This window comes from Stylophora pistillata, chromosome 2 (assembly GCF_964205215.1).
Source record: "Stylophora pistillata chromosome 2, jaStyPist1.2, whole genome shotgun sequence".
Taxonomy (NCBI): Eukaryota; Metazoa; Cnidaria; class Anthozoa; order Scleractinia; family Pocilloporidae; genus Stylophora; species Stylophora pistillata.
The window spans coordinates 27030014-27042521 of NC_142520.1; the positions used below are offsets into that span (position 1 = coordinate 27030014).

The window sequence follows — 12508 nt, forward strand, 5'->3', positions numbered from 1 at the left end:
CTTAGGTTAAGCTCGAGTGGGCGAAAACAACGCTTCCCGCTTGCCGCATACAACCGCCTAAAAAAGGAGAGAACGCAAGCTCTAATTGAATGTGACGGGAAAATAAGCAGTCTGAGGTCACAACTAGATGAAAAAACGACGGAACTTGAAGCTTTGAAGTCGAAACTTCACAAAACTGAAGAGCGTATTCGAAGAAGAAAGCGAAAGGTTGGTTCATTTTAGTTATTTCTGATCATTGCTCGTCTGACTGCAATGATAGCGATCATAAGATTCAGTAACATAAATAGGCTGTTTTGATTGCTTGAATTCATCAAATAAGCCCAAGTTCGCCCTCAAATTATACGAAACTAGCAGATCATAGAATTTACAGTGAGTCGGTGACAAATTAAAGTAAAAAAAGTTTATAAATTTATCATGCACAATTAAAGTCTTATTGTTTACCTCTTCGGGTAAGGAGAGTTGAGGCTATGATCTTATCTACAGACTTGGCACACTACTTACGGTTACCTTTTCAATCATACTTATTTATCATTGTTATTTTTATTTTGAACTATTCATTTATTTGCTTGAATTAATTAATTTACATATTTATACACAGTTTGCTGAATTGGAAAATGTGGAGGATGATGGTGGTGATCAGGCCAAAAAGAAAAATGATGACAGGGGGCCCACTATCTCAAGTGAAACTCATGGAGCAAACAGTGAAAAGCTTAATCTTTCTAGGAAACAGTTTTTCAGACGTAGAAAGAGGACCCTGGCTGCACTAGGTCCCATCCATACTTGTGCTCGAGCAAAGATGAAATTTCCCAGAGACAACAAACCAGTGCTTGATGGTATGTGGACCACATTAATATGCACTGCATCAAAACCTGAGATGACCAATTACATCAAGAATTCAAATATTTGCATGCAAGAGATCATTCCAAGTATAGTCAGAGGCAAAATTAAAGATTATGAACACAGCAAGGAGAATAAAGTGAGAAGCTTACGTGTGCTTTATGAAGGGGGCCTCATAAGCAAGAGAAAGTACACAAGCATTAGGAACAGTTCAGATGTTGTAAGAGAAACTGAAAAGAAAAAGAAAAACATGAAGACAGAATTTATGACAGGATGCGAAGTTCCAAACATTTTGCCCTACAAAACACTGATGAGCTTTGTCAGAAGCATAGAAATTGGTGAAGTGCTATCCTTGGATGATTTGGCTGGTAAATATTCACTAGAATCAACGTCTGGTGTATACAGACCATTGAAGCCTTTTCTTCTGAAGCTTGCAGATCTGTATTTGTTTCTGGACAGTAAAACCCCCTGCCTACACTGGTTCAATGGAGAGAAAGGAGTTTTGCATGTAGCAATTGGTGCAGATGGTGCTCCCTTTGGGAAGGATGATACAGCAACAGGTAGATTATTATTATCTCCAGACTGAGGGTACTAGACTGATATTGTATCATTAATTTAGCCATAAGACATGATAATGTTACTCAACTGTCAAACTCAGAAAACCATGAACACCTGAAATGTTTCAGGAATGTTGATTAGACGGTGACTTATTACATTAAAGTTCAGGCAAGCCAACCTCAAAACCACAAACTAATTACCAATGTTGCTGTTTACGGTTCAGTTTTCTCACACCTGATTGGCTCTTTCCTTGTAACACTATGACATTCCATAAATACTTCTGGTGTTCATGGTTTCCTTAGTTTCACAGTAAATCACTCAGTGCATCTGAGTCCCCTCTTTGAACTAATTTTTTTGTAATTTTTCAAATATACTTGTTATTAATTATGACATTCAAGCTCTGGAAAATATATATTGAATAACTACTTTTGATCATTATGATATTAACTATTTCCTAATTACTACAAATATGGTAGTGTTCAATACTGTTTAATAATTTGCCACCTTTTAAACTACACCTATTTTGTCTGATGAAATGTTTTTGTTTTCATTTATAGCATACCTTGTGAGCATTCTGAACCTCCTAAACAGGGTGCAGAGCTGCAATGACAACCACCTTCTTATGGGTGCTAATTCTGCTGAAGATACTCCACTAATGAAGCAGTATACAAAGCACTTGGTCCAAGAAATGGAGCTCATGGAGGGGGCTAAATTAACCACTGACCAAGGCCATGTAGTTGAATTTAGATTTCAGCTGATCCCAAGTGACATGAAATGGGTTTCATCAATGTCTGGAGAGCTTAATAACTGTGCTATCTACTTTTCTCCCTTTGCCAATGTGAACCAGACTAATAAAGTGACCATAGGTGGCTCAATTGGTGGACCTAAAGAAACCTGGCAACCATGGGATTACAAGAAGAGAATTGAAGTTGCAGAGAAGGTTGAGAAGTTTAAAGCTAAACTTAAGGATCCTGAGGGAAAACAAAGAGCAGAGGTCACTAAGTTCATTGCTAAGGAAAAATCTAGGCAAGAATTTGTTCCCCCACTGGGCAAATTTGTGGATTTGGTCAAGGCAGAGCCCCTCCACAACACCAACAATGCCTGGCAGCAATGGTTTTCAGCCCTCCTGACACTTGCCATGCAGTACACTGACCAAGCTAAACTCAAGACAGCAACAGCAGTGTCAGATCTTCCAAACACATCACCAGTGGTAGCATTTCTGAATTGTGTGAGGGGAACTGCAAAGTGTGGAAGGCTTTACAACAGTTTCAACAGGTGGTTCAGCGAGAAGAGAAAAAAGGGAATTTCTTTCTCTTACAGATTCACTGGATTGGAATCAAAGAGGTTTTCATGGAACTTCACTTACCTTATTCAGGAACTACTGAAGATAAACAATCTATCAAGTGGGTCTGTGGTGAAACTACACACATTGGCATTTACTGGTGTGAAAATCAGGGATGCTGCTGCCATCTACTCCAGGGTAGATGTAAACAAGCAGCAAGTCGAGCATTTGAAGATCTTGGGCCAGCACTACTTCACAGCAAATCGCCTGCTATTAGGTGGTGTGAATCCCACTGTGTGGACACTGGGATATGCCATCCCATATCACACTGACCAGCTGTTGGAGAAACTTGGGTTTGGACTTGGCCTTAACTCCATGCAGGGTCGAGAGGCCAAGCACATCAAGCTGGCAAAGTATGTTGAAAATACTTGTAATGTCAAAAAAAGCATGAGGTGGTGGATTGTGTTCCGCCATGAATTTGTTTGTCTCTTGTGGCTTAGAGAGATGGATCCTTTTAGTGTTTCTTACCGGCAAGAGAAAAAGAATGCTTGTGACTCCTACATCCCTAAGAGGGTGAAGGACCATGATAACAGGTTTTGTTATTGTGGTCTTTCAAAGTCAAATGCACATGACGATGGTTGCACAATTTGCACAAGCAATATGATGCAGCTAGTTAAACAAAGTGTTGTTGCTGGAAAACTTAACAATGAACTCAAGCAGTTCCTTAAATAATGTGGTTTTTTTGTCATTTAAGTTAACTTTAATTAAAACTAGTATTTGTTGTCATGCAGAACTACCACAGGCAGTGAGGAAACCTATCCATCCAGTTAAGTGTTTCACTTGCCTGGCAGCACATTTACACAACAGTTGTTTAATAATGTAATTAATTTTATTCATTAATATTTTTAATACAGTGTTAATATTGTAGTAGTTCTTCAGTTCAATAGATGTATTCAAAACATAGAGTCCACAAATATTGATAAGCCATATGACTAGCTAGCTAATATGCTAAGATTATTAACTGAAATTATTTTGAAAATATCAAACAATAATTACATGATATTATTAAAAATGAAAATTTTTTTTTTTGTAATGAAATCTATATCAATAAGGATTTCTCTAGTGCTGTGGTACACCGCTCATGTTCCAGTATCCATAGTGAAATTTCACGGTCAGAACTTCGTTTTTCTTGTGAAATCTCAATTCCAGTGGCTTCTCATCCGAAACAATAACCTCACACCTCTCCATTTCACTATTTAGTGGCTTTTTTTAAGATGTTTTCCCGCTCTGCTTCAGCACCGTCAATGTCCATCCTCTTGAACAAATATAGGGCCTTTCGAAAATCGTTGATTTTGTAAAACTGTTGGGTGTTCGTTTCACTAAATTCATGGCCAACATTTGTTCGGTCCAGGATATCTTTTGAGATACCTAAAAATACCTCCATTGGCATGTCCACTGTGAACTCTCCACGCCATGGATTAGCCAGTTTCGGTCTTGAATTGAGCCGGCGTATAATTTTTGCGTGGATCTTTCTTAGGGCTCTGGCCACCATTCCGCGTGCAGGCAACAGCCGTTGGATATTGCGATCTCTTGAGCGCTGACTGAATTTATCTTCCAAGACTCCCAAGGCACTATGAAGCTCTCCAAAGAAGTCATTCACTTTTTTTATTCCATCGCCACTTGAAACTTGACTTAAGCAGTCTGATTTAGCGCGTTGCAAAGCAGGTCGAAGTGTTTCGGCAAACTCCACTTTGGCGGCCATCTTGCATTTGAGGTACAACAGTTCTAATTTCTCACCATTTTGAAATTTACCCATAAGTAGCCTCGGGCTCCTGAAGACCCATTGGAGGGGTGGTTTGGCCCCACCGTAGCTCGGTCCGCGATGGCATAATGACCAAATCAACTTCACAGAGTAAGTCCCTCATTTTGTCCCTGCTTCTTGCAAATTTCCTCACGACCAACTGCTTTTTAGAAATACCACAATTCAGAAGCTTTGCTGCTACTTCGTCTTGATTTCCATCCGTGGCTCCGACAGACAGGAGGAGACAACGTGATTTGCTCAACTCCTCACATGCAAATGCCTTAGCAGCTAGGTGGTAGCCTTTTAACTCAAAGTCCTCAGGATCACCACGGCCGCACAACAATACTTTGAAGTTAGGCTCTCATTAGGATACTGAATCAAATCCTCGAATTCCTCAAAAAGTCCAGGTGTGAACCTAAAAATATCCTTGTCTTTTTGAGAGCGAAGGCGCGAATAGTACTCATCAAATAGTTTGGGTCCAACTGTGACGACTAAATCGGCCAATTTGCAGAGTTCAAGTTCAGTTTCTTGTTTTTCGTCGCCTTTCAAAACGGCGCCTGGTTAACTTTTGAAGTTGCAAAGTTGTTCTGGAACCGTATGCGTGACTTGAATCCACGAAGAGCTGCGTGGACGATCTGTGAAAAATTGAGCTTGACGACCAAGTATTTGACCATTTCCAATGACAACATCCGAGTGAAGGTCTGCTGGTGGAAAGCTCAGCCAATCCAGACGATCATAACCCGGTCGTTTCTTTGCTTCAGACACGGCAATGTTGTAACTCCGGGCGTCCTCTATATGCTCAGGACTAAGAGTTTTCTCTGGGACCCATAAAGTGATTTCTAATCCAGGTTGTTTTGCCAGTAAATAAGTAAGTAAATAAGTAAATTGCCAGTTTTCTGCTGAACGTTGACAAACCTTCAGCGCATGAGGTCCACTCATCAACTAAAAGGGTGACTTTCAAGCTGTTCGAGACAAAAAGAGGAACTTCTTTCTTAGGTACCCCTTGGAAGGTAATACTTGAGCCACATTCAGAACGACCCTGAAATATAATCGCAAGGAGACGTTAAAAGAAAAACAAGTCAAGAATAGACATAATAATCTGTGACAGGAATGAAATAGGTACGAAAAAGTTTCATTCTTCATAGGTTACCTTTACCTCTATTCCTGCTTTCAGTGGGGATAAGGGAACTTGCAAAGCACCTAGATGATCGTCACCATCTATGGCAAGGCTTCCAGAAAAACTCCCTCTAGTTGTGTCCTCATCTATGGATTCTCTTTTTAAACTCATTCGAAAACAAGTATACCTGAAACAAGGGAATCAAAATGTAACAAAAACAAACAAACAAACAAGACAAACCAAAAACATACCTGTACCATACTGACAAAACACACACACAAACAAAAGCAGAACCGAGACCTTTGAGTTCGGCAGCCTTGAAAAGGGATGTTAACCAATTTTGTTCATTAGTGACAGTTGGCCCGGCTAATCTGTTGACACATTAAGCGGATGTCACGAGACCTCTACTAAATTCAAACCGCAAAGATAAAGAGTGGTGTTGAGGTCACTTACAAGAAAAAATAAGTTATGTGAAAAGTTTTATATCGTCAGCAGCTGTCTTTTCCGGTTTAGTACAAGCCAACTGAAGCTCTGAAGCCAATCAGATGCAGTAAGGGAAGTGTGAATGCACCTTTGTTGCAAAATGGGCAACCCACTACAAATACCGACAAATAATCCCTGACATTTCTCCTATGATAAAATGGTTATCTGTTACTCTTCGGTTGAGAAACAATCGCTAATAAAACCAGAACTGGAACTTTTCATTGACGTAATGGAAATTAAATTTCCACTCTTTTGTCTATCATGTGATTCATTCCAGCCCACACGCCTTTGTATTGTTTTCATTTGCATTGAAGCAATCTGACGCATGAGGTTTTAAAAAAAAGGTTACTTACAGTATTTATCGTACCTCGCAAAGTGACCGGTATATTGTATTGACAAGTTCCGGTCTGGTAAGTTGTAAAAGGAAGAAAATCTGCGCTCGCATTCGAAGGATTTCGTGGCAATGGTGCCCTGGCGACAAAGTTCAACAAACGAAATATATCTTAATTGTTGGAACCACAGCATACGTTTGTCGAACTTTTTCGCTTCGTGCAGGACGTGCGGTATTTTCTGTAAGAAGTGATCCGAGAATCTGACATATTGATATACATATTCTTTAGTGATCACTCCCCACCCCACCCTCTAGGGGGCTTTCAAGTGTCAGTGTAGGTCTGAAATAGAAAAAATTTTACAACTTAACGTTCATAATTAAAAACTGATTTCCATACCCAGAGTTCAAGCGCTCAACTTGATATTTAACTATCCTCCCGTCAAGGGGTATCGGTTTCATCAAATCGGAAGCAGTCTCAATCCATTCTTCTCTCTCGTCGTCAGACTTTAGGAACATTATTCCAACCCGGCATTCTGATGCAGCAGGAATGTCTTCATAGTGTTCTCTCAAAGAGACCGGTAGCTGTATGGTACCTGGTTTTGAGAACTCGATGGCTTCGGAGCAGATGATTCTCAACGTAGGTTCAAGTAGACTATCTTCACTTTGAACTTCGTGAACCTTGAGGTTAGATAACAGTGAAAATCTGAAACTTTCTACTTAACTGGAATGTTTTCCCCAACAGCCCATACTCTCACTGGTTACTCCGGGGTCACAAGACATTAAAAAATGAAACTGTATTCTGTCAAAAGTATTTGAGCGTGAAATAGTGCCGTCGGAAAGTAAGAATACACTGTTACCCGCGTCCGCCCTTGCACGCGATCGGAACGTTATTGAAGGTGGCGTGACATATTTTTCTTTTTGGCGTTCTGCACTCTTAAGCGCTTGCATGTAATAATTATTTATCAATACTTTTTCCATTAGTTTTCGCATTGCGTCCTATTAAGTCTGAGTTGAGCGACATAAAAAATCACTGATGATCGATTGGTCCCACCGAGAGAAAGTTCATTTTGTTTCCCTCTAATCGGAGCTTCCTTGGGAGACATTAAAATCACCAAAAAACAAAATGAACTTTCCTCAGAAGGACCAGTCGTTCATTGTGTGATATTGACTAATTCCGGGCCCTTCCATCCATTTCAGCTGGGAATTAAAGAAAGGGTGACCATACCTCAATATTGCAACTTTTACCTGCTGAGCCAAGTGATTGTCTGGACGAGTGGATGGCACGTCCTCCCTTTTGAATTCTATTCACTCAACGTATTTTATTTTGACTGAAAATTCACTAATTTCTTCCCTCCGGTGTAAAAGCTTACATCAAAGTGTCCAGAAAAGTGCTTACCTTCATCTGTAGGCGAATCCTAGCTTTTGATGTGACCGCTCCCTTCGGAATGGTAAGAGTTACATTTGGATAGTCAGGGAATCTGAAGGTACCACCGTAAGATGTTACAGTGTAAACGGGCGAAGTCTTGAGACGACAGACCACTGCGTATGTAGAGCACACTCTTATCTCGACTTGAACAATTGGAGAAGGCACACAAGGAGTGTCTTCAGCCGACAAATTTCCTTCTTCTACATCTGTTGCGAGTATAGCAGAGAAAAGGAAATATGTCATACTTGTTACTTCACAACGCAATACAAGGTATTGGCGGCATAAAATCTAACAGATATTATTGTTTTTGTTTGGATGAATGAAACTTTACAAAGTGACATTAGCTTCAAAGTATTAACTCTGAACATGCTTGGTAAATTGCTTTTGCATGAGATGATAGATTCCATTAAAAATGATTGACAGTTGACATTCCAAGAAACCGAAAGGAAAAGAGAGATACCCTTCCTCAGCCAACTATGTTTTATATTGAGGTCCTGCTCTATCTAAGACGTTCGTTTTAAGCTTCTTAATCCATCCCTCGATAATTCTATGCACGTGTTAACTAGTTCAGAAACCCAGGAGAATGCTTTACAGTAAAAAAGTAAATAAATCAGAGAAAAAAACTCGCCCATCGTCCAGTGTGCCTTCGTCGCGTACCTACCAAGATCAATAATAAAAAAGCCTTCTCCTAACCTGAATTAACATGGAAGTTGTCTATAACAGCAATCTCTTCCCATTCAATACTGTCGTTGTTTAGAAGCTTGAACACCACCAATTCGTAACCAAGCAGATCAGGAGCATTGTGAGTGAGGGTCAAGTTCACGTCCGCTTTAAATTCGAAAGTTTCCTGACCCCCTTTCGAAAATTCAATCACGTCACTGACAACTATGTCGTGTTCTTGTAGTGGTGGCGATCGGATCGCAGGTTTCCATCTATGGACGACTAAAAGGGTGGGCTCAGATACAGCATTACAAGGGAATGCCAGACGCACACCATCTTGCAGAAGATTCCAGTGGACGCCTTCGGGAGTGACTGTTCCTCTAAAAAGAATATGACCTTTAAGTTGCACATAAAAATTAAACAATGAGTCAATTCATCTTGTGCACCAGGCGGAGAGATCATTGATGGCTTACTGAAGTTTACAGGCGATGACCAGGCCAGGGCTTAGGGAAAATAAAACCACTCATACCGCGACACCGATGATGATAAAGAATAGAGCTCAGAAAAATATCTAAATCACAATGTCAACAATTATTAGGCAATCGCTTAGAGCTGAGCCAACTTTGCTTATAATGTAACGTTTTTTAAAGTGTAAAGCATCAGTTAGGCTAAGTTCTACTCACTCGTGTATCTTAATTGTGTCTGGATCAAGTTCCTCCTCCCTCTCATGCTCTTCCACCCCTTGCTCTTGAAGAGAAACTTTCCGTGACTGGTCAGTAGTAACCTCAGGAAACTCTTCTCTTCCATCTTCACTAAAACTGGTATTTTCACCCTCACTGTCGGCAGCAAAATCATCCTCATAGTCATCGTCGTTGTTGAGATCATCATCAGCATTATCATCACTAGAAAATTGTTCAGCTGGATACAAAATTAAATGATATTAAAATTCCCTTCACATTGTATGCAAAGACAAGAAAGTAATAATGGTAATAAAACCTGAGAGGAAGATATCATTTGAGAATGATAGTTTCATACATTCCCTTAATCTTGAAATAATTCTAACTTAATATCATTTATGTCGTCAGCCGAACTCCGCAAAAGGGTTCTCTCCTAAGTTTTGAAACATAATTTTAGAGTACGATTATCGACAAAACTTTTCTTCCCTGAGTCAATACAAGATGAATTGGAAGTTTATTCTGAGCAATCCTCTTAGTTTTCACAGAGGAATAAGAGAGAGATGAGCAGAGTATTAGATAATGCAGACATCAAACATGTGAATAGGGACAGTTATCAATAACGACTGCTTCTACATTGAAAGACAATCCCCGATAGATAAACTACTGCCAGGTTTATGATTAAAACGCTAAATACCTGTAGAATGAATCGAGGAGAAACTTTGCACAGCTTCTAATAAACTTTCACTCTGCCTGGCTTTCTAAATTATCATGAAAGAAAGAAAATGCAGGTGAGTGTCAAATTGGTTCCATCAAAGTCGAACAGTTATTCATAAGTCAACATGTTTTCCATTTGTTTTGTTTTGTTCGTCAGTTTTATTCTCCTTATTGTCTTGTCAAACTTAATCATTGTTGTATTTTTTTGTACATCCATTATGCAAAACGTTAGCATATATGTACGTTTAGGTTAAGATGTAGTTAATGGTAAAACTTGTACAAAAACGAAATAAGTTAACTAGTTGTAATTCAATGCTTGCCTACTTTTCTTAGAGAGGAGTTCGGATAATTAAGTTCATGAAATGCGCCATCAAAAAAATTGTGAAACTGTGGGGGAAAACAACATTCTAGAGTTAAGATTTTCTTGGAAAGAAAAACAATCATTACAAATGCTGTAGGAGATTGCAGGAGTTCTAGTCCAACACAGTCTGGAAACCTGGGTTTTCAATAAAAGGCTTTGCTGGAAGACGGTTTAAAATAACTGATGGTGACTAATCACGATGAATAAAAGTTACACAAAATTAAAAGCCTCGTCATACCTTCAACAAACTCTCGTATTTCTGTTTCTTCTCCTCGTTTGGAATATGAAGGCTTTGCTGGAAGACGGTTTAAAATAACTGATGGTGACTAATCACGATGAATAAAAGTTACACAAAATTAAAAGCCTCGTCATACCTTCAACAAACTCTCGTATTTCTGTTTCTTCTCCTCGTTTGGAATATGAAGATAATCCGACTTGAAGGAAATGTCCAAAGCAAGTTTAAAATTTGGTTTGTCAAGATCGCATCTTTCCAAGGCCTTGATGCAGTCTTTGTCCAAAAGCCCAGAAATCTCTGTCATTTTGGACATGAAATGTTCATAAAACCTGCCTTTTGCCTGCTCGTAAACTTTGAGGAACATTTTTTGGTTGCTACCGATGCTTCTCAGAAATGTTCGCACTAACGGATGGATGTCGTAGGTGAGTTCTTCCGCGTCAGGGTCCACCACTAGCAATTGACTATTTCTTAGACCCTCCAGTTGTATAACAGCCTCTGAAATGTCCACTTCAAGTATTTTGGCAGCTGCTTCGACAGAGAAAGAGCGACAGAAAATTGACAATGAAATAGCACAATCTTTTAATTGTTGACTCGGCAAGAAGAAAAACATTTTTCTCAAACATTTTTCCTGCTCTTTATTAATGCCTTCCTTGTTGGAGACAAACACTTCTCTCTCTCGACTCTCCTTCTCTGTTGGTGGTACTTCGGCCTCTGGGGGCTCGGCCCCTTGTTGCTGCTCAATTGTTTCCAGAATCTTGGTGTCATCGGCTATTTGTTGCCTCAAGATTGCTGCCATTCCCTTAATGATGAGGGGATTCCCTTGGCACATCTGCAGCAGTTCCACCTGTGGCCATTCTCGAACTTTACCAATCCCCTGAGTTTGGAATAAAGCACTTGACGAGACCCTTTGTAAAGCCTTGACTTCGTAATTGTCAACGTTGTCCAACTTTACGTGATGAAAGGTGGATCTCGATGTCAACAAAATCTTCAATTTCGATTTCACTGGATAATCCTTTGGGCCCAGAAGTCGCTGCAGAAACGACACAAAATTGGCATTATTGGAGGTGGAAGCTTCATCGTCTCCTCCTGCAAAGTTATCGATGTTGTCAAGGAGTAGCAACATGTCACACTGGGGCTTTGATCGCATCAATTGCTGTATTAATTCAATGACTGGATTTGCTTCGAGGCTAATGATCGATTTGTCCGATTCCAGAACTAAAGCGTTCAGAACGTGAAAATGAACGTCTTTCATCTCAGTTACTTCTCTTAAATCGGCCTTCAATTTTCTCCCTGGCCACTTCGAAAGAGTTTCCATTGCCAATTTTGTCTTGCCTACTCCATAAATTCCGTACAAATGGACGACTCTCGAACTTCCTGTCACCAACATTGCCATAACTTTCTCTACGTCATGTTCTCTGCCGGTCAAACTCGGTTCTCTCTCTCCAAGACTGACCTCCTGTTGACGAATTTCTTTAAATTGTTGAATCTTTTCCTCTAATGACACTTTCTTGGACGTTTTCGGGCTTAGAAACCCCTCCAACAAGGTCAGATTGTCTTCGGATACTAAACCCTGATTAGCGAATAATCGAAGGCACGAGTACAAATCCTGATCCCTTTGGTTCTCAAACTTGCCCCTAAAATTAGCTTTTATGGACGAAACAGCATGTCTTAGTTCTTCGGGGCTCAGGAGATCGGAGACTTCTCGAAGAAGGTCGTTGAAACGAGGAGAAATTTCTCTTGTAGCTGAGAATGTCTCGCCGGACGCCATTCTAGTTTAGCGGCGGTTGAAGCAATCTCGCGTGATTTGTATTATGGCCAGCAATAAAGTCCGAATCAATTAGCTGATTATCCTAGAGATGAAAAAGATAATTCACGAAGACATCTTGCAAATTATTGAAAGATTACTTTCGTAATAATGGCAACAAATTCATCTCGTCAAATACTTTTCGACGTATGATCGACACTGCATGGTTAAAAAGTGCCTCGCAACACAAAAAGTTTACCATGTTTGCGCACCCTCATCTAA

The 12508-nt window shown here is 39.9% G+C and overlaps 2 protein-coding genes across 2 annotated transcripts; one reads left to right on the forward strand and one right to left on the reverse strand.

The window, feature by feature from the left end:
• The first annotated feature begins 492 nt into the window (after positions 1–492).
• Positions 493–3409, forward strand: LOC111320851 (uncharacterized). Its single transcript, XM_088749938.1, has 2 exons — positions 493–1397; positions 1953–3409. The coding sequence occupies exons 1-2, from the start codon at positions 797–799 to the stop codon at positions 3407–3409; spliced, it is 2058 nt and encodes a 685-aa protein (XP_088606064.1). The 5' UTR covers positions 493–796.
• On the reverse strand, positions 3407–12505 carry LOC148738107 (uncharacterized). The gene is made up of 9 exons (XM_088749914.1): positions 10622–12505; positions 10486–10542; positions 9867–9930; positions 9179–9413; positions 8529–8875; positions 7806–8041; positions 6807–7087; positions 5629–5782; positions 3407–5517 (listed from the first exon to the last, which is right to left on the reverse strand). Exons 1-9 carry the CDS (start codon positions 12248–12250, stop codon positions 5284–5286), a joined length of 3237 nt encoding a protein of 1078 aa, XP_088606040.1. The 5' UTR covers positions 12251–12505; the 3' UTR covers positions 3407–5283.
• Between the last annotated feature and the right edge of the window lie 3 nt (positions 12506–12508).